Here is a 22,275-nt window from a genome sequence, read left to right as displayed (position 1 = left end):
CTTTGCCACTTTCGTGAAACCAGTGTGTTACCTGGTGCTTTCTGTAGCAGCTTCTCAGCCTGTGTCAGAGTCTCTAGAGTCCCCTTGAGCAGTTCCTGGCGCTTGCCCAGGACGGTGAATCCATTCCACATATACATCATCTCCTGGGAGGGAAAAGCACAGGTAGGGCATGGTGATGATAGCAGGAATTTGGGGCGGAGGTGGAGAGAGGGGAGAGAGAAGAGACAGAGCCTGCAGCACCTCCTTTCTCGTCAAACTATTTTTGCCAGCCCAGGGGAAGCAGACAAAAGCTTCTTGCCTCTTGAGACTCATACATGCATCTCTTGTGTGCAACTAGATGCACACAAATGGACGGGTGTGGGAGGACACAATGTTCCTCGGATGTGAGAGGTAGCAAATACAGTGGAACCTCGGTTTATGAACACCTCGGTTTATGAATTTTCAGTTTGCGAACGCCGCGGACCCATCTGGAACAGATTAATTCACTTTCCATTACTTTCAATGGGAAAGTTCGCTTCAGTTTATGAACGCTTCAGTTTATGAACAGACTTCCGGAACCAATTACACCCATGGTTCGAGTTAAGTACGCTTCAGGTTGAGTACTCCGCGGACCCATCTGGAACAGATTAATCCACTTTCCATTACTTTCAATGGGAAAGTTCGCTTCAGTTTATGAACGCTTCAGTTTATGAACAGACTTCCGGAACCAATTATGTTCATATACTGAGGTACCACTGTATGTTTTCTGCATCAGAATTTATGAGAGGAAAATGCACACATCTTTCTTTTCATTTCTGCGTGCGGTCCCTAGACCAATTTAAAACTGGTATGCAAATTGAACAATGGAAAGAGAAGAAAGGAAGTCATTGATTTAAGGTTTTTAAATGAATATTTTGAAATGTAATTTAGAAAATTTAATTTTATATATATATATATATATATATATATATATATATATATATATATTAAAAAATAAAAAGGCAATGAGAGCATGGTCATGAAAAAGTTTTCCATTCGCTTGAAACCATGACATCTCTCGCACTCATGCCCATAAGCGTAGAGAGGTCATGTATCTCCACCCTTACCAGGGCTGGCACAGGCAGAGGAACATGTTCGCTTGCTTTGTAGCGCCTCGCTTTGCGGATGGCGAACTTCTCTGTGGGTGGAGACTTCCCTGCGATCTTCTGCTTGAAGGAGGAAACTTGCCTGCAAGGGAAAGACAGGTGGAGAGCCTCACTGCAGCTTCGTTCCAACAGGGAAGCCGAAGAGAGAGACTCTGTGCTCCCAGAAGTGCTTCATCCAACTTTCAGGGACTCTGGCTATGCTCGCTCAAGGAGCCTGCCTGCTGGCAGGCAGCAAACCTCATCCACAGCTTGCAGCCATTCAGATAGGCACCAATCACACATCATTCCTCCAGTAACACTGCTGTTATTTCTCCACGGCAAATATTCTGGCAAAACACTTGCAGAACTGAAGCTCCTAGACTAGGAGTACTCTAGGTATTACCACCTTAGACCCTGATGTTGGGAAAGATGGAGGGCACTAGGAGAAGAGGAGCGACAGAGGACGAGATGGTTGGACAGTGTTCTCAAAGCTACGAACATGAATTTGACCGAGCTGTGGGAGGCAGTGAAAGACAGGAGCGCCTGGCGTGCAGGAGAGCCAGTGTGGTGTAGTGGTTAAGAGTGGTAGACTCGTAATCTGGGGAACCGGGTTCATGTCTCCGCTCCTCCACATGCAGCTGCTGGGTGACCTTGGGCTAGTCACACTTCTTTGAAGTCTCTCAGCCCCACTCACCTTACAGAGTGTTTGTTGTGGGGGAGGACAGGAAAGGAGAATGTTAGCCGCTTTGAGATTCCTTAGGGTAGTGATAAAGCGGGGTATCAAATCCAAACCCTTCTTCTTCTTCTTCTATGGTCCATGGGGGTCACAAAGAGTCAGACACGAGAAAACGACTAAACAACAAACATTGTCCCTCCCTCAATACGTGCTAGTTTCAGACACAAGGGAGGGCTTTTACCTGAAGAGCTCAACCTCATCCTCACCAAAAGGCCGTGGTTCCTCTGGAGGCAGCATGCTAAGGAAGGCAGCTTTCATGTACACATACATTGCCTGTAGGGAGACAAGGAGGATATAAAGAAGGGAAGAAGTCCAACCAGGGACAGAGCAAGGTGGTGGGAGGGAGGACAGCAGCAGCAAGTTTGCTTTGGGGAGTTTGACAGCCTGGGAATCATAGTGAGCGAGACTCTTCTGACAGAGCTGGAAAAGGGAAAGGAAAGCACAAAAGGGAAGTCCCTTCAGCTACAGACATAACCCAGCATTGGCCACTCACAAACTAGGCATTTTGGAAGTTTCGAGAGCTTGGAGGGGCATGTAGCAAGAGCAACACAAAATAGATTCCATGGTTCAAGAGTGGCTGGAAAACACCTAACCCCAGATGCATGTCATCTGGCCATAGTGACTAATGATAATGGACTCTGACCTCATTCAGAAAGTAAGGGACAGGATTAAGAGCCTGGCGGGCAGAATATCGGCTTTAGTCATCAGAGGCTGAATCTGAGTGGGCTTTGCACTGCAAGCCTTGAGGGAAGAGAGGGAGAAAAACTGTGAAGCAGAAAACACACTCGGAGCTTGATATAAAGGGCAAAGCCAGCCTGGCTGCATAAGGTCTCCTAGCAGCCACTCATGCTGGTGATAGTTTTAACACAGTGAGGCCTATAATAGGGTCCCTTGCCGCATTGAACAGGGTGCAACTCCAGTCCCATAGCACAGCTGCAAAATATTCTGAGTTGGGCCTGTTGTATGCTAAAAGGGTAAGAAGAAGTACTCCCAGGCAATGCTTCACACAGGCATTGCAGTTCCAGGATCTGCCTCCTGAAGTTACTGGAGGTTCTGCTATTTTGGATGAAAAGGTGCCCAGAGCCCTGTGGATCAGCTAGTATCAGAAGAAGGCACCTAGCCTCAGCGCTCTCTTCTTATTTGAAGCAGGGAGAAGTCTCCCACTTTCCAGAACTGAAGTCTATCTCAAAGGAAACCCTGCAGGGAACAACAACTCCTCCGTCCCACTCCTCATTAACCTCCTGTTTGCATTTCGCACCTTGGACCAGCGATTCTCCTTGCTCAGCAGGTCCGCATAGAAGTAGGCCATCTTCCACATTCCTTTGTAGGCAAAGCACCACATCAGCTCCCAGTAGCACATATGGTGAAACTGCTTCCAGGCCTGCTGGGCTGAGCAGCCTTCTTCAAACTTCTTGATGGCCTGGGCAGAGATGGAGAGGCCAAGCCCAGGTTAGTCCAGAAAGGAGGTGACGGGTGGCAGCAGCAGCAACCAGCAGCTCAGTACCTTTCACTAGCAAGCACGGTGGGAAGGGCTTTATGCTGGAAGCAAAATTCCCAGCCTTTCACCATGGGGGAGCTGTGATGTGGTGGTGTAACAATGTGTGCGGCCGCCTCTCACCTCATTGATGTTCCCTTTGATCTCCTCTATCCTCCCAGCGAAGAATAAGAAAATGGCACTCTGCAAGGGCGAGAGAAAGAGGGCTCAGGCATGAAAGACAGGGAGCCACATGGCAGAGGCCCCATTGGTCAACCCACTTATAAGGGCAGAGAAGAACCCACCACAGGTCTTTCCTACAGCATCTCTGAGGGCCTGAGGCCTTCTGAGGCTGACAAGATTAAGTTTCTCCCTCAATGCAGCAGTCAAAAGGCGGGAGAGTTGTGAGAAACCACCACCCAACACTAAACACACCAATGGCCTCGGTCCAGTATACCTGAAGGAGCGTCCCCACCCCCATCGTTCTGCCAGGACACTGAGGTCCAGAGCTGAGGGCCTTCTGCCAGTTCCCTCGTTGCGAGAAGCCAAGTTGCAGGGAACTAGGCAGAGGGCCTTCTCGGTAGTGGCGCCCGCCCTGTGGAACGCCCTCCCATCAGATGTCAAAGAGAAAAACAACTACCAGACTTTTAGAAGACATCTGAAGGCAGTCCAGTTTAGGGAGGCTTTTAATGTTTAATAGATTATTGTATTTTATTTTTCTGTTGGAAGCCGCCCAGAGTGGCTGGGGAAACCCAGCCAGATGGGTGGGGTATAAATATATTATTATTATTATTATTATTATTATTATTATTATTATTATTATTATTATGTCTGGTGCTTTGGATCTGCCTCGCGCAACACCAGAGTAGGGCACAAATGCCACCCAAGGCACAGGGGCTCCTGTAAAGCTTAGTAGCAGAAATCCAAGAGATTCAAACCCCCACCCCCACCCCAGTCACAACAGAGGGTGCCGGCCTCGTCTGCACAGGCAGCAGAATGATGTGGTAGATTCTCAAAGGTGGGAAGCAGCCGCTTTAGACTGCAGGGGCCATTTTAGAATGCATCCCATTTATCTGAATGCATTTCAAGAAGAAAGCCAGCACATTGCGGGCAAATGTTCTAACCCCATTTCCCTCCCTGGTGTGCTAGGTTTCTGCCTACAAGGAGACGTATATCCAAGGGAGAATTTAGGGGAGGAGAACAAAAACAAAACAAAAAAAAGATCCCCCACCTGCGGTCCGAAATGGCACAGTCCATTCTACCAATCCATTCCGCTGCTTATGCAGAGTCAGCCTGAGTCTTGAAAAAGACACGGGGCACAGAGACAGGGATGGGAAGAGAGAAAAAGAGCGCAATCTTAATATGGCAAAAACCCCGAACCAGAAGGCATGCTGTCTGCTGCAGAAGTGCTCCGATTTGGGGTGGGGGGTGAGAAGAAGGAGCGGAGTCCTTAATGAAAGCCACCAGCTCCACCACCGCACTCAGCTTTAGCCAATCCACGGGTCGCCTTCTAGCCTTCTGGAGATAGTAGCTAAGGGGGCTGACGCAAAAGGGAATTATGCCCCAGCCCCGCTGTAATTTGAGCACCACACCACTGCCTCAAAGTGGGGCAGGCAAAGCCTAACTGATCCCTCTTAGGAACATTAGGCAAAGGATGCTTCTTTAAGGAGCACATGACTGCACAGGTATCAGGTGAGTGCCTGTAAAGCCTGCAGCGCTTTGCAAATCATCCACACCGTGCCTTACCTTAGGGTAGCGGGCGAGGTACGGACTCAGGAGGGCCTCAGCCTCTGTAAAATTGTCTTCACCAATCCCTGGTGGGAGCACAGAAAGGGGGGGTTTAAGCATCTTCGCAAAGGGCACCCTCTCCGCTGATGTCCCTAAGCAGAGCAAGGCCACAGTATTTTGCACCACCACAATATTTTGCACCACCAAAAGATTTGCTCCAGCTTCTCCTGCAGTGTCCCAGGGGAGACACCTCTCTCCCATTTGGTAATTTCAAGCTGTTAGGCCAGCTCTAGCAAGCTCATGGCTGAAAGGAAACTTGAGCGGAGGACTTCACAGCTCGTACTTAACCACCACATATCTTCAGCCCAGTTCAGTCAATATCAGAAGGATTTGAATTCTGCAGCCTTCCTCCCTCCTCTCACCCACCTCAGGGCCCTCCCTTCAGTTCCCTCAACAAACCAACTTCTAAATCAGAAGAATTTGCATAGACCCCAATGCAGTGGCATAAAGCCAGAAGTGGCAGGAGACGTTCCATCTGAGCAGATACTGAGCCGAAGGACTGACCCTAAACAGGTCATGGTATAAAAGCCCCCAAGTGGGGAAAGGGGGCCCTAGACCCCCACCCTTACTCTTGCCAACCCAATTTTCTATTCTGCTTCCCAAAGGTGGAGAGAAGACTTTACCTAAGACGAAGGTAAGGAAGGTGTAGTAGCAGAGGAGCAACATTGTACAAAGCAAAGCCCGCAGGTTGGCTGTGGTGGCCCCCTGATGCAGCTGCTGCAGGCCGTAATCCTGGTGGGGAAGAAGAAGTAAAAATAAGGTGAGGGTTGAGAAAGAGAGAGTCGGAGGGAACAGCTCTTTGTAGGTAAACGCAACAAAGATCAGCCATGTGAGATTTCCATTCAGCACAGGTCTCTGGATGAGCAGACCCGGGAAATACTGGTACTCAGCTAATCAAAGAACAAGCTAGTGCAGAGGCCTGCTACAAACACATCAACACCCATCCCAGCATGAGGGACGAAACAGCACACAATAGATAGCCTTAAAGACCATCATCACATTGTCCGTCCGTGTCTCTGAACTGGAAGTAATGACTTGAGGCGGCAAGTAATATCAGCTACACAGCCTCCAACATTTCTCCGATGAAAATAAGGATGTCCTATTCAATGATGATAACAGTAACAGATAGTCCTGGGTACCTAAAATGTATAGGAACTTATTCATGTATGGAAAAAAAGCCGAAGCCCCAGCAAAGGAAGAATGGATACAAAAACTTAAGGAATACGCAGAAATGGCGAAACTTACCAGAATAATAAGAAATCAAGATAACAATTTTTTATTATAAAAGAATGGAAATGGTCTATTGAATATTTACCAATAAACTATAAACAGATAAAAAACATTGGCAGGATTATTCAATAGACCATTTCCATTCTTTTATAATAAAAAATTGTTATCTTGATTTAAACAAGCAAACTCTTTTAAAAATGATGATAATGACGATAATGATGATAATAATAATAGTTGTTGTTTTACTATTTATACCCCACCCATCTTGCCACTCTGGGCAGCTTCCAACATAATATAAAAACATAATAAAACATTAAACATTTTTTAAAAAATCCCTATACAAGGCTGCCTTCAGATGGCTCTGGAGTCAGAAAACTCCATATTCTCCCACATTTCTCTGATGAAAATAGGGAGATCAGAAACTGAGAGGCTTCTGTAAATCTGGAACTGTCCCTGGAAAATAGGGACACTTGGGAGGGTCTGCAGCTGCAGCATTTGGGTGTTATTTGCCAGTCCACCTGATCCAGGTCTTGAGTGTGTACAAGAACTACGACTAGAAAGCATTCTAGATCCAAAGTCCTTAAATGCACCTGTCAGACCACACACAGCTTCAGTGGCACCTCTAAAAACATGGAAAGTCCCACCCACTTCGTAGGCTTGGAATAGGCAAATGAGGTGGCCTCCAGATGTCAGACACCAACTCCCGTCAATCCCAGCCAGCTAATGGCCAGGGATGATGGGACTTTTAGTCCAATAATATCTGGATGGTATTGTCTATACACCATGGGTAGGCAAACTAAGGCCCGGGGGCCAGATCCGGCCCAATCGCCTTCTAAATCCGGCCCGCGGATGGTCCGGGAATCAGCGTGTTTTTAAATGAGTAGAATATGTCCTTTTATTTAAAATGCATCTCTGGGTTATTCGTGGGGCATAGGAATTTGTTTTTAAAAAAATTCATAATATAGTCCGCCCCCCCCCCCACAAGGTCTGAGGGACAGTGGACCGGCCCCCTGCTCAAAAAGTTTGCTGACTCCTGGTCTACACTTACATTAGAGGAAGGAAGAAATAATTGCCTTGATCCCTAGAAAAGCCTCTGCACATCTTAAGTGCATTTAAAAAAAAAAAAACTTCCTTGTTGGAGGGAACTGCCAGGTGGGTGCTAGAGTATGGAGAAGGTCCATAGGCTCCTTCTATAGCATCTCCAGGCAAACTGAGCTCAGAAAGCAGAGCGGGGAAAGAGCTTTCTCTGCCCCAGGTCGCAGGCAGATCTTCCCCATCAAAGTAGATATACAGAGCTAGATGGGTAAATGACAGCATTTATATCTAGAAATAATCGTGTCCATTAGCAGACCACATTCTGCCTCTTCAAACACACACACATGGGCAGGCAGTCGTACCTTGTCCCCTGAAAACCCTGCAAATTCCAGAAGTCTCAGGATCCGGGGCGGGAAAAGGGAGAGCGTCTGTGGAAGGAAGACATCGACATGAATGGAAACGGACTCCCTTGTGGGGAGAAATCCTAGACTTTGCACTTCTTCAGCAGTGGAAAGCTCCACTTTTCGAGTGTGATCCATTTGCAAATGGACAGATCGGAAGCAGACAGTGTGGTCCCTTCCTGATGTTGTTAGGATTCCAACTTCCACCAGCCCCTGCCACCTTGGCCAATGGCCAGGAATGTTGGGAGCTGCAGCCCAGCAACAACTAGAGAGGGCACCATGTTGACTATTCCCTTCAGAGGGGAGGAGGAGAGAGACAAAAATGACAAACTCCAACGGGCTGCTGCTTGTAACTCAGTTTCTGTCCTTATACCCGCTGGGGAAGCGCGTGCAGACTCACCAAGTTGAAGGCACCAATGCCCAGCGCAACTCCCCCCTCCAGATGGGCGCGAGAAGGAGAACTCGATGGCAACTGATGGGGCTGGATGAAGCTGTTGAGCTCCCTAAAAATGTAAGAAGATTTAGTAAACCCCACTGCACCCTCACCTACTAGGAGCGAAGCATGGAAACCAGGCATCCGAGCTCACAGTTTTCCTAACCACTAGACCACTCCCACCCTAACCTTGAGCCGCAGAGTTTGAAGATACTTCATTGTTGTGACAGGGGTGAATAGGAAATGCAATTCCTTCTCTCCCCCCCCCCTTCCCCATGCCATTGCTTTAAGTCAAAGAAGGACTATGTTCCGGATTAAAACATCCAACACACATTTCAGGAACGGTCAGTCTAGAACAGGCATCCCCAAACTCGGCCCTCCAGATGTTTTGGAACTACAACTCCCATCATCCTTAGCTAACAGGACCAGTGGTCAGGGATGATGGGAATTGTAGTCTCAAAACATCTGGAGGACCGAGTTTGGGGAAACCCGGTCTAGAAAATGCTTGTTGAGCAAGGCAGACATGTCCTGGATGGCCACTGTCCCAGTTTTCCATAGATGTCCATGACACTTGTGGCCATTTCCGTGCATTGCTAATCTGGCAAGTAAGTGGGCAAGTGGACATTTATTTCCTCTCCTTTCAGTTACGGACAGTGTAAGTATCCCAAAACTGGGAGTGGTTTCCTGACACTATGTGGGATGCCTGCTGGAGCAGTAGCTACATCTCAGACTTTTCTCACACACATTCCTCTGCGGATGTACAACACAAAGATAAATCACATGTTCTTGGGACTGTACCATTCCAGGTACAGAGGTGGGGGGAGAGAGGGAGGGAGAGATTCAATATTTCTTACACACAAACCAGCAGAAAGAATTATGGTGCAGGGAATTATCAGCTGAATTTCTCTACATGCACAAATTGTCCCAGAAACCTCTCCCTTCCTGAACCTGGCATGGAATCCAGCTGTCCTGCCCCCGCCCCCCTTCTTCATTTCATTCCCTTCACTGTCGCTGCCTCTCATTCCCAACTTTGTGCTACCTGTGATTCAATACTGCTCTGTTGTTCCAGCCCTGCCAGCTGTCACCACAACTCACCTGTAGATGAGGTAGCTGCTACGCACCTTGATTCCTCCTTTTATGAAATTCACCATATTTTCATCCTGAAAGAAGAAAAGGAATTTTGAAAAGTCCCCAGCTTAGGAAGATAAGCCAGCTCCTTAAGTCTGATGTGTTTGTGTGATGCCACCGGGACAGCTGAATGCAAGCATCCATTGCAGGTCACTGCTGTAAGGGGAAGGCACAAGCAGTGGGTGCCTCGGCACATTGGTCCCAAACTTGACACGGATTGGAATGGGGAAGCTGTTGAAGGGAGAGATTTGCCAATTGTGTTATTGAGCAAAACTATCTGATCATATGGACCTAATGGACCTAATGGTCAGGGGTCCCTTTACCTTTACCTATCTGATCATATAGTTTGCATTGTATAATTCTGATTGCATGGCTTAGCCCCCCCATATCCCTAAAATGCTTCTTAAAATGCTTTCCTTTTTGCCTCAGCATCTGTGCACCAAAGTGGGCCAAAGTGTAATAAAAACATTCGAGAGCAAGACAGAATGCCCTGCTAAGCTATCAAGGCCGGATGACTGTCTTGTCTGATGCTAGCAGTCTGACGCAAAGAGCAGGCAAGATAGATAGGAATTCAAGCCCCCACTCGAGGCCGGGTGAGGATGCTACCGGGGTAGCATGAGTCAGCATGTGTTTATGCACAGGACAGGATACGGATTTTCCTTATATGGATTTGTAACCCATGACCCCCTTGTGTGTGCACATTTACAGAGGAGGGGGAAGGAGCCCAAGAAGTGTATAAGAATCTTTGCAAATTTGTGTCTCTTTACTCTTGTCGTGAGCTGATCACCAAGAGTCTCTTAAATTTAAGAATTAAACTCTTTCTCTGAATGGAACTCAACCCGGTGTCGTTATTGACTGTCTCTGTCCCTGCCTGGGCGCAACTTAAGAACCCTTATCAGCTAATAAGGCTACACTGTGGTCCTTCGGATGTTGTTGGATGACCGCTCTGATCATCCCTGACCATTGGGCCAGGCATGCTCACTGGGGCTTCTAGGAGTCCAACAGAATCAGGAAGGCTGCAGGATCCCCATCCCGGGCATGGATAGTGGAAGCTAATCGCAGAATGGGAAGCGGAATTGCTCCATGTTGGCCTGGCTTCCCCATAAGGCAGCATACAGAATCCTTGCATGCAGTCTGTGGCTTGTGTTACATATGAATCTGTGGATTGGGACACTAATTATATATTGCCATTACAAGAGAACTAGAAGCTGGGCCAAAGACATTTGCCTCCTGAAATCCAACCCATCAGAGAGAGGAGGAAGAGAAGTGGCTGCTTACCCGCAAAGCAAAGTTAACATAGAAGTGCGAGTGGCTGCAGTGCTAAATCTCTGCTGCAGGAAGGAAAATGCCTCTGACTCCACCTGCTACAAGACCTCTCTCACTGGGACACCTCCATTTCAAGGGGTCCTGTCCCACCACTTGAAAACTGCTGCCCTGATGGTTTGTGCCCTGCAGTGGAAAGAAGCTCCCCTTACCTGCAGGAAGGTGAGGGCAGCCCGGTGCAGCAAGCATTCTGCGTAGCACACTTCTGCATGCAGCTCCTCTATAATAGGGAAAGGAACAGGTTCAGGGAAGACATGTGTCATTCCTAACCAGGCTTACCACGTCCTCCTCTGTTCAACCCTTAAACATTCACATCCACCCACTGGAAACAGCAGCACCAAAGGAAAAAATACCCTGGATCTCTCTCTGGTCCTGAATGGGGTAATTGTGCCCCTGAAGGACCAGGTGTGCAGCCTGGGAGTCATTTTGGACTCACAGCTGTCCATGGAGGCGCAGGTCAATTCTGTGTCCAGGGCAGCTGTCTATCAGCTCCATCTGGTACGCAGGCTGAGACCCTACCTGCCTGCAGACTGTCTCGCCAGAGTGGTGCATGCTCTGGTTATCTCCCGCTTGGACTACTGCAATGCGCTCTACATGGGGCTACCTTTGAAGGTGACCCGGAAACTGCAATTAATCCAGAATGCGGCAGCAAGACTGGTGACTGGGAGCGGCTGCCGAGACCACATAACACCGGTCTTGAAAGACCTGCATTGGCTCCCAGTACATTTCCGAGCACAAAGTGTTGGTGCTGACCTTTAAAGCCCTAAATGGCCTCGGTCCAGTATACCTGAAGGAGTTTCTCCACCCCCATCGTTCAGCCCAGACACTGAGATCCAGCGAGGGCCTTCTGGAGGTTCCCTCGTTGCAAGAAGCCAAGTTGCAGGGAACCAGTCAGAGGGCCTTCTCAGTAGTGGCACCCGCCCTGTGGAACACCCTCCCATCAGATGTCAAAGAGAAAAACAGCTACCAGATTTTTAGAAGACATCTGAAGGCAGCCCTGTTTAGGGAGGCTTTTAATGTTTAATCGATTATTTTATTTTATTTTATTTTTCTGTTGGAAGCCGCCCAGAGTGGCTGGGGAAACCTAGCCAGATGGGCAGGGTATAAATAATAAATTATTATTATTATTTTAGAGATTGCTCCCCCATATTATTATTATTATTATTATTATTATTATTATTATTATTATTATTATTACACATGTCTGGAAGCTGAACTATTTACTTATTTGCAACACATCAGCCAATAATGAAGATTCCCTGCCCCAAAAGTAAGGGGGAACCTCCAGACATTGCACACCTTATATTTATTCCTTTCCACAAACTACATCAAGACAAACCAGAGAAGGTAATGTAAGGATTTCTGTACTGGATCAAAGATCCATATAGTCCGACCTCCCTCCAGATGTCTCTGGCAAGTGCACAAACATTAGCTTTCCCCACCCCTCATAGACCGAAGGAAAAATGCAGTGGTCTTGACTCCCACAACCGGGCCACTAACTCTTCTCACCCTCAGTACAGGCATCTCCGCCTAGCCGACTGGAGAAGGATCCGGTCACCGTGCTTTTCCTTCGAAACCTACCAGAGGAATCCCAAAAGGGATGCATAGTTAGGTTCCACTTCCTCCATCCTAACCCCCAGAGAATGCAAGCTGGGCATCCTCTTTGGGCTGTCACCACCCACACCTCTCCCCTCCCCTCCCCTGAGCCTATGCCAACCCAACGATTCCCATCTACCCCTTAAGACCCATGTTCAAATTGAGGAAGAGAATGTTGCGTAAAGAAACAACTCAGAAGGCTACGAGATTTCCTTCTCCCCTGTGAGCAGCTGGCCTAGTAGTATTGAATCCTGACTTGGGCCAGAAGGAGAAAATGAAATGCAGTGGTACCTTGGTTCCTGAAGGGCTTAGTTGTCGAACAAATCAGCTCCCAAATGCTGCAAACCTGAAAGTAAGTGTTCCGTTTTGCAAGCGTTTTTTTGGAAACTGAACATTCAGCGCGGCTCAGGGGCGTAGCCAGGATGAAAATTGGGGGAGCAAGGGGCGGGACCAAGGGGTGGGGGAGGGGCCACAGCATAGCTGCCAAGTTTTCCCTTTTCTCTCGAGGAAGCCTATTCAGCATAAGGGAAAATCCCTTAAAAAAGGGGATAACTTGGCAGCTATGGGCCACAGCAGGGCAAGGAAAGCTCTCTGCTCCCTTGCCAGCTTTCCCTCCACCCGCCCCGGCAATCACGGAGGGGGAGGAGGGGATCGGAGCAGCCCGAAATCAGGCCGCTCCGGCCCCCTACTCCCCCTCCTTGAACGGCAGGGACAAGGGGGCGCCAGGATCAGCCCGAAATCGGGCTGCTCCGATCCCCTCCTCTCCCTCTGCGATCGCCGGGGCGGGTGAAGGGAAAGCCCCAGAGCCTCGCAAAGCGGTTGCCTGGCTTTCCCTCCACCCGCCCCACAGCCAGCCAGGGAGAAGGGAGACGGCACCGGGCGGGCAGCGGGGCAGGCTGGCCAGCGGCCCTGCTTCTAGGGGGGCAATTGCCCCCTCCTGCCCCCCTGCCTATGCCCATTGTGCGGCTTCTGCTTGAGTGCAGGCAGAGCGTAGCTGGAGGGTGACGAGGTGGGCCCCCGCCAGGGGCGCAGGCAATGTGGGGTGCAAAATCAGCTAAAGATATGCCCATAAATATAAATATTGATTATTGCCTCATAAGAAATGGTTTTAAATAGAGGGTGAATTGAATGGGGGGGAGGGGTTAGTGGAGAGGCGGAAAGAAGAGCTAATTTGTCCATGGCTAGGGGGAGCAATCTGGACGGTTTGGCCAGGGGCACAAGATTGCCTAGCTACAGCTCTGAGTGCAGGAAGCTCCTGCAGCCAATCGGAAACCGCGCCTTGGTTTTCGATTGGTTTCAGGAGTCAAACGGACTCTCAGAATGGATTAAGTTCAAGAACCAAGGTACCACTGTACCCACTCACAAGTGATGCAGCCAGGTGAGGTTTTGGGCAAGAGCACCCCCCCCCCCCAATTTAGAAGCTATTTCCATTGCCCTAACATGACCATGCAAAGTCTACAGAAACAGACCTTATTCCCCACCCCAAGAACTCCCCCCCAGGTAGTCCCCACCTCTGGCAGATTTCCTGTGCCTCTTTCATAGTGTGTCCAGCATGAACAATGTCATCGTGCTCAAAGGTCATCATGGCTTGCATCTCGAGAATGGTGGCATAGATTAAGGCATGATACATGCTCTCTTTGGCCCTGTCGAAAGAGATCAAAAAAGGGAAGCAGGTGTAGTTGCAGGCAATATAGTTTTTTTTTTAATCAGTGAAGGCAAGAGCTAGGGATGGTTGTATTGTTTCCTCCTTCTCATATTTGCCCCACAAAAGGATGTAGGATTGGGGGGGATTTGAATTTCACCCATATACACCAGAAAATCAACGCCCGGCACTACAACAAAGAAAGAAAGAGATGGCCACATTCCTGATCACAATTCATTAAGTTATAAAAAGGAGAAGAGTCAACACTTGAAGATTTTGGAATGTCCTCAGCCCAACTTAGACTCTGCTGGGGTTGAATCCACATAGACCAGTTACCTGCTGAGTTGAACCCATGAACCAGGATTCAACCCAGTCTAATTTCTTTGAAATCACTGCCATAACTTAACGAAGTTACAAATCAAGCTTTGTGAGAATCTTAGCATGCACAGGGCAGGCAGGAGGCCTTTCTGAGACAGGGAGAGGCTTGAACAACAATATTCAATGGCATTCTGCTTTTAGGAAAAGCAGAGCTCTCCTTTTCATCTATTTTTCTTCCTCTGCTTTTGCTGGCAAATACAGGAGCAACCTCCCGTGCACACGGATGGCTTTGGGTTTTGTTTTCGTTCCTTTTCCAACGTGCACAAAAGGCGAAAACTCCATCTTCTAACTTGCACAGGGTGCTTACCGTTAAAGGTATTTGCACCTGCATGGGACCCAGGTGGCGCTGTGGGTTAAACCACAGAGTCTAGGACTTGCTGATCAGAAGGTCGCCAGTTCGAATCCCTGCAACGGGGTGAGCTCCAGTTGCTCGGTCCCAGCTCCTGCCCACCTAGTGCAGCTCCTGCCCACATCAAAGTGCAAGTAGATAAATAGGGACCGCTCCGGCGGGAAGGTAAACGGCGTTTCCGTGCGCTGCTCTGGTTCGCCAGAAGCAGCTTTGTCATGCTGGCCACATGACCCGGAAGCTGTCTGCGGACAAACACCGGCTCCCTCGGCCTATAGAGCGAGATGAGCGCCGCAACCCCAGAGTCGGACGCGACTGGACCTGATGGTCAGGGGCCCCTTTACCTTTACCTTTTTCCCTTAAACAAAAAGCAGCTTACACACAAAACTTTTAAAGCACAGCAATGAACTCCACAGATTCGACAGACCTCATTAAATACATATTTCTGTAGCCAACCAATAAAAGTCACATGCTATGGCCGATGCAATCGTCTCAATTTCCAGAGGTCATGTGAAATTAATATATGGGTTTTGCAACCCCTCCAGAATGCTAAATGGTGGAATGTGCTCTAGTACTCCAAGCACCATCACAAAGGCTGGAATAAGCTGTTTCTCCCATTTGGGGTTATAATTTTTTGTTTTACATTTGCTGGTAATTTCCAGGTCACTCTCCTCTCCTATACCACATCACTGAATTAGAACTGGACTAGGGCTGGGCGATATCTGTTTTTCAGCATTGTGATATATCACCAGCTAAACATCCCAATATATCATGGTGTCTGACATAAGGATGGAGATACATGGAGGCATTGGCTGGCTTCACAGTTTTTCCTGCATCATGATTTTTGCTGATGCCTGCTCTTATGATTCGCTGCTCCCTGCATGAGGTAGTGCAGAGCTGCTTCTGGTATTATTATTTATTTATTTATTTATTAGATTTATATACTGCCCTATACCCGGGGGCGGGGAGTCTCAGGGTGGCTTCTTGTCCCCCTCCCTCCAATAGTTGTTGTTCCACTGTGTTTTTTTATAATAAAAAATATATTGCTAAAACCCAAATGAGGCTTTTGAAGATGAATTTGGGTCAAAATTTATTGATTTGGTAAAACGGAAGCTAAAAAGGAAGCCTTGCAGGGGGATTTTTTTGTGAATGGGAACAGAGTATAGTAGCAGCAGTTAATGGAGACTTTGTAACAATTTGGATGTAGAGAATCTCTTTCTTTTAGATACATACTGCATCAGTTTGTCTGGTTGCCTTCAACAAGTTACTTCAAGGCATAAACTGACAGTCAGACAGAAACATATTATGGCAGTTGATACTTTGGCAGAGTAGGAGATATATGAAATCACTTGCTTAAAATTCTAAGCAGGAGAACGCTCTATCTGGGGGAGAAATCTCCCAGGAAGAGAAGAGAACCTGGAATAGCTGGAGTTGGACTGGATTAAATTATAAGTGCACACTGAAGACCAGAGAATTAAGTGTAATAATAACTGCAACACTACCTGCCAGAAAAGAACTCTCCAACATCTGCTGACATTTTTGGAAGCATATTTCGGAATATAACATATTGGATTACAAATAAAAAAACTGAACTCAAATATATTGGATTACAACTAAACTGAACTATAACAGATTGGATTACAATTAAAACGTCGGATTGCTCTCAATTCACCGCCACCTTTTGAAGAAAGAAGGAACTGTACAAGAGAAGTATAATTTGATACACTGGTACCTCGACTTACGAAGGTGATCCGTTCCGCGGCGCTCTTCAGATGTCAAATCCTTTGTAAATCGAAGCGTCCATTTTGCACATGCGCAAAGCGCAGTTTTGCTCTTTGCACATGCGCAGACCGCGTGCCCCGCTTCTGCGCATGCACAGAATGCACATGTGGCGAAAATACTTCCGGGTTTGCGGACTTTGTAAGTCGAAACCTTCGGAAGTTGAGGCATTCGTAAGTCTGTATTGACTGACTGTGCTGATTTTAGTTATTTGCTATGCTGATTTTACTCGAAATTGTCCTGTTCGAGATAGGACTGTTATTTGTTCCTCTTTTTTTTCTTTATTATTTTTTATACTGCAATTCTTAGTGCATTTTCTTCTCTATTAACCTTTTTTGTAAGGAGTGCCAAGGGTGAGTAAGGGAAGATTACTAGGTTCAGCTAGGGAGTGGGAAATACTTTCACTTCTGAGCAGAACCAAAAAACACAGCTGTGACCTTGACTAGACAATAACAAAGATACTAATGGTGGGAAAACATTTTAGAGTAGATACAGAACAAGAGAAGCGTGATTTGGGAGCTGTCACAAGGAAATCTACAATGGAGAAAAAACGCAGGCTGCCTCGCCAGAGTGGCGCATGCTCTGGTTATCTCTCGCTTGGACTACTGCAATGCGCTCTATGTGGGGCTACCTTTGAAGGTGACCCGGAAACTACAATTAATCCAGAATGCGGCAGCTAGACTGGTGACTGGGAGCAGCCGCCGAGACCACATAACACTGGTCTTGAAAGACCTGCATTGGCTCCTAGTACGTTTCCGAGCACAATTCAAAGTGTTGGTGCTGACCTTTAAAGCCCTAAACGGCCTCGGTCCAGTATACCTGAAGGAGCGTCTCCACCTCCATCGTTCAGCCCAGACACTGAGGTCCAGCGCCGAGGGCCTTCTGGCGGTTCCCTTGCTGTGAGAAGCCAAGTTACAGGGAACCAGGCAGAGGGCCTTCTCGGTAGTGGCACCCGCCCTGTGGAACACCCTCCCATCTGATGTCAAAGAGAAAAACAACTACCAGACTTTTAGAGGACAACTGAAGGCAGCCTTGTTTAGGGAAGCTTTTAATGTTTAATAAATTATTGTATTTAAATATTTCCGTTGGAAGCTGCCCAGAGTGGCTGGGAAACCCAGCCAGATGGGCAGGGTATAAATAATAAATTATTATATATTATTATTACTACAGGGAGAGACAGCAGTGGAAAAGGCAGGAAAGGCAGACTACACTGACTTCCTTACACAACAACTTATTGATTTTAGGAAAGAGATGATACAGTCAATGAAAAACTTGGTGCAACAGGTACACTCAGCATAGCTGTCAAGTTTTCCCTTTTTTCGCGAGGAAACCTATTCGGCATAAGGGAATTTCCCTTAAAAAAGGGAAAGCTTGACAGCTATGACACTCAGATATGGAAAAGTCTACTAAGTTGCTGACAGAACAGTTCGGCAAGTTGGGTGAGAAAGTCAATAACTTAGAAGCAAAGGTTGGTAAGTTGGTGGGAAAACAGTGAAGAGTTAAGCCTTTTGAAATAAGAACAGGAAGTGGCTGGGGGGGGGCTATAGGAGGCCTCAAAGAAGGACAGGAAGGGCTGGAGACCCAGACCCTTCTTTTACAGTTAAAAGAGAGAGAGAGAACATTGAGGATGAGAGGACTACCAATTTCTGAGGAAGAACAGAATTTAGAAACATATGTAGCAAAGACAATATCAGAATGGATGGGGGAGAGTCAAGAATGGGTGGAGAAAATGATTGAGAGTTGTTGCAGAGTACGCTCGAGGGACGTTAGACAGGCACAGCGACCAGGAGATGTCCTAATAATATTTGTGACAAAAAGAGTGAGGGATGCAATCATTCAGAAAAAAATTGAGGACAGTCTGGTGGTTGCTGGACAGAAAGTGGACATTTTTAGGGAACTTCCTTTTAAACTTAGACTCAGAAGACAGAGATACAAGTTTTTGACTACAGCTTTGAGAAAGGAGACATAAGTACCCAGAGGGGGTCTCCTTTACATTCATGAAAATGAGATACAAACTGACATCAGAATTTCAGGCCAGAGAATTCTTTGAAAAGTGCAGAAGGGACTTAGAAACTGGACATGACATTTTAAAAAGCCCACTAGCAGAACATAGAGCTGCCTTGGAGCGGTTGTCATTAGAATGAGCCGGTGGAAAAATAGATATTGTAAGCGACTCTGAAAATGGCACATCTTAAAATATTGAGCTGGAATGTTAATGGTTTGAACGACAGAGCTAAACGCAATAGGATTGAACATGTAATTTCTAAACAGAAATTGGATATAATCTGTCTTCAAGAAACACACATTGCAAAAAAGCATAAAATAGTTTTAATTAACAAAAGACTAGCAATGGATTTCATCTTATCAGATAATGCAAAAAAGAGAGGAGCTGTTTTTTACAGTAATCCTGCACTTGAACCAAATTGATCCAAAAAGATGAAAAGGGAATAATTTTAATACCACAAATTAAAATCCAAGGGGGAAAGGTAATTTTGGTGGGAATATATGCCCCAAATGAGAAAAAAGCACGGAAACAGAATTACTGGAATATGCAGATCAAAAAATTATCTTAATGGGAGACTTAAAAAGTGTTCCATCATTAGAAAAAGATAGATCAGCTAGGAAGAAAGACACAAAAGAAGGCAGATTACCAAAGACTTTCTTCAATTTGGCTCAAACTTTAAATCTGATAGATATTTGGAGGGTAAAACATTTGTTTGATAAACAGTTCACTTATTATTCTCATGTTCATGATAGCAGTTCAATCGGTCATGATTAAATGGGCACAAGATATAGGGCATAATCTACAATTCGAGGACTAGGGAAAACTGGAAGGTAGATTTGAAATTTACAGACTGTTCTCTTTTGAAGGAAAATCATATGAAAATGATGTATAGATGGTATATTACTCCAGTAAAAATGGCAAAACTGTACAAAACTGGGTCAAACATATGTTGGAAATGTAAAGAAAAAGAAGGTACATTTTATCATATGTGGTGGGAAGGTAGAGAGATTTAAAAAGTTTTGGGAGATGATATATAATGAATTGAAAAAAAAATGTTTCAAATGAAATTTATTAATAAACCAGAAGCATTTTTGATAGGGATTTTAGGACAAGACCTGCCAAGAAAAACAAAGAACTTATTTATGTATGCTACAACAGTGGCAAGAGTCTTATTGGCACAAAATTGAAAGAATGAGGAAATCCCGATGAAAGAACAATGGCAAGAAAAGTTGATGAGTTATGCAGAGATGGCAAAGTTAACATAGAGAATGACAACCGTGACTTTAAGGAAGAATGGGAACTTTTCACAAATTATTTAAAAAGACAGCAAAAGGACTTGGACTCCTTGGCAGGTTTTGAATAAACATTCACAAATTTATTGGTAGAACACATGACAGATAAAGTAAGGATATGTACAAATTTACATGTACATAATATGTATTAACAAATCAGAGAGGGGAGCTGAGGGAAGTCTCGAGGGGGTGGGAGAGGGAGGGAGGGAGGGAGGGGAGGGAATAAAAAAGGGGGGAAATGTAACTGATTATATTGACTGATAACTTGCTTTGTTAAATTTGTTTAATAAAACCTATAAAAAATAATATTGCTACCATTATGAATGGCTTCACATCCTTCTTGGCACAACCGCCCCCCTCCCCCCCCCCGTTCCAGCCAGAAGTGACTACGAAGTTCAAAACAATAACAAAGGCACTAATCCAGGGGTCCCCAAACTAAGGCCCGGGGGTCGGATGCGGCCCAATCACCTTCTAAATCCGGCCCGCGGACGGTCCAACAATCAGCATGTTTTTACATGAGTAGAATGTATCCTTTTATTTAAAATGCATCTCTGGGTTATTTGTGGGGCCTGCTTGGTGTTTTTACATGAGAAGAATGTGTGCTTTTATTTAAAATGCATCTCTGGGTTATTTGTGGGGCATAGGAATTCATTCATATATTTTTTCAAAATATAGTCCGGCCCCCCCACAAGGTCTGAGGGCCAGTGGACCAGCCCCCTGCTGAAAAAGTTTGCTGATCCCTGCACTGATCAAATTCTCCTCCAAGGCCCCTTGGTCTCACTACCCATAGACTCCCTTCTTTCCACCATTCCGATTTGTTTCAGTTGCACACCAAGGGCCAGTCAGGTGCTCCAGGTAAGGAGGGCTGGAGGAAGGTTCAACTGCTTATTGGGGAGGAGAGGGAAGCCCTGGGTCTGGTGTGTCCCCCCGCCTCTCCACAAAGGTGACTGGATCAGGCCCTTTCCCCACTCACCTGGGTTGCAGCATCTCCAAGCTCTCACTGAACTGGTTTTTCAGGAAGCGGTTCAGTGCTTCTGTGCACTCGGCCAGGGCAGCCTCCAAGAAGCTGCTGCGGAGAAGGAAGGCGCAGAAAGAGAGAACTCGGTTAGCCTCCCTGGAAATGGCCCGTGAGACCTTTGATAAGATAGCCACACCCCACACATGCAGAACACATTTGAATCACATGGCTTTCCCTGCCCCTCCCCCCTTGCCGGAAGCCTGGGAACTGTAGTTTGGAAAGCGTGCCAGGAATTGTAGACCTGTGAAGGGTGAACTACAGTTCCTAGAATTCTTGGGGGGAAGCCGTGTGATTTAAGTGTTGGCACGACATACTGTACTACAGTACTACAGAGAAACATAGTCTAAGTGGGCCGCCCTAAAAGGAGAATAATAATAATAATAATAGTCTGCTGCCCATTTTTAATTTTTATTATTTATAAAGGTAAAGGTAAAGGGGCCCCTGACCATCAGGTCCAGTCGTGTCCGACTCTGGGGTTGCGGCGCTCATCTCGCTCTATAGGCCGAAGGAGCCGGCGTTTGTCCGCAGACAGCTTCCGGGTCATGTGGCCACCATGACAAAGCTGCTTCTGGCGAACCAGAGCAGCGCACGGAAACACCATTTACCTTCCCACCGTAGCGGTCCCTATTTATCTACTTGCACTTTGATTTGCTTTCGAACTGCTAGGTGGGCAGGAGCTGGGACCGAGCAACGGGAGCTCACCCCGTCGCAGGGATTCAAACCGCCAACCTTCTGATCAGCAAGCCCTAGACTCTGTGGTTTAACCCACAGCGCCACCTGGGTCCCCCATTTATTATTATTATTTATATATTTATACCCCGCCCATCTGGCTGGGTCTCCCCAGCCACAATGTATGCCCAAGAGGTCCACAGTTCAAAACCACACTTCACACCAGCAGCTTCAGACAGGCATAACAAACAGTATGTCCTACATACCTGTCAGCCATCCCGTTTTAACTGGGACACCCACCCCAGAATGACAGAAGCCATCCTGGTGTTTGATTGGATTCCGAAATTTCCCATCTTTTAGTCTTGCCACAAGAGTACAAGACTCAAAGACACTTGTTTTTGGGTTCCGCACAAGCCAGCTGGCTCATTTTGAAAAGGAGAGGAAAATGTGTACCACCCCATCTTTTAGTGGGTGGCTGGAGCTCTTCTCTATGTGCCCTCTGCCACCTGCATCCCTCCTGAGCACAGTCACCTCTTCCTCTCCAAGGAGGCGGTCCAGCTTCGCTCTCCTCCTGGCCACAGGAAAGGACCCCAACAATGGTACCAGGCTGCCAGCTGCAGCCTCTGCACTCCAGCTGCCACTGCTGCTCTAGGTGGCCCTCCCAGGGTCCTTGGCGAGGCCCACCCTCTTGCTGCTGGCCAGGTGGAGGGAGTGCTTCTACCAGGGCACACCAGGCAACAGCTCCATGGAGCTCAAGTACCAGGTACAGGGAGGAGGGTTCGATAGGGCAGTCCAGAACCCAGCCAGCTGATCAGGCGCATTGGGAATGAGGCAGGTGGGCAAGTGGCCCTCTTCTTCGTGGTTAGTGCCTGGTGATGGTGGAGGAGAGCAGCAGGTAG

The 22,275-nt window shown here is 47.0% G+C and overlaps 1 protein-coding gene across 8 annotated transcripts in view; it reads right to left on the bottom strand.

Moving 5' to 3' along the window:
- The window catches only part of LOC118097872 (tetratricopeptide repeat protein 39A), a 37,667-nt gene that overhangs the window by 7,496 nt on the left and 7,896 nt on the right, over positions 1-22,275 (bottom strand). For 5 of the 8 annotated variants that reach the window (XR_015947239.1, XM_088658553.1, XM_088658551.1 and 2 more), the window contains exons 2-15: positions 20,663-20,758; positions 13,759-13,890; positions 12,161-12,228; positions 10,804-10,871; positions 9,296-9,360; positions 8,168-8,270; positions 7,729-7,794; positions 5,725-5,833; positions 5,060-5,127; positions 3,458-3,517; positions 3,098-3,259; positions 2,021-2,112; positions 1,086-1,206; positions 32-143 (exon numbers count right to left, since the gene is read on the bottom strand). Coding sequence is in view for 7 of the 8 variants with exons in the window: in XM_088658553.1 (XP_088514679.1) it covers positions 32-143; positions 1,086-1,206; positions 2,021-2,112; positions 3,098-3,259; positions 3,458-3,517; positions 5,060-5,127; positions 5,725-5,833; positions 7,729-7,794; positions 8,168-8,270; positions 9,296-9,360; positions 10,804-10,871; positions 12,161-12,228; positions 13,759-13,890; positions 20,663-20,758 (1,322 nt within the window). In the remaining variant the exon portion in view is untranslated. The remainder of the gene's footprint in view (positions 1-31; positions 144-1,085; positions 1,207-2,020; positions 2,113-3,097; positions 3,260-3,457; positions 3,518-5,059; positions 5,128-5,724; positions 5,834-7,728; positions 7,795-8,167; positions 8,271-9,295; positions 9,361-10,803; positions 10,872-12,160; positions 12,229-13,758; positions 13,891-20,662; positions 20,759-22,275) is intronic. The other 3 variants (XM_035141157.3, XM_088658552.1, XM_035141159.3) reach the window with 1 other exon arrangement.

The sequence above is a fragment of the Zootoca vivipara genome, chromosome 15, assembly GCF_965207765.1.
Source record: "Zootoca vivipara chromosome 15, rZooViv2.hap1.1, whole genome shotgun sequence".
Classification (NCBI taxonomy): domain Eukaryota; kingdom Metazoa; phylum Chordata; class Lepidosauria; order Squamata; family Lacertidae; genus Zootoca; species Zootoca vivipara.
This window is presented reverse-complemented; position numbering and strand designations above follow the sequence as displayed.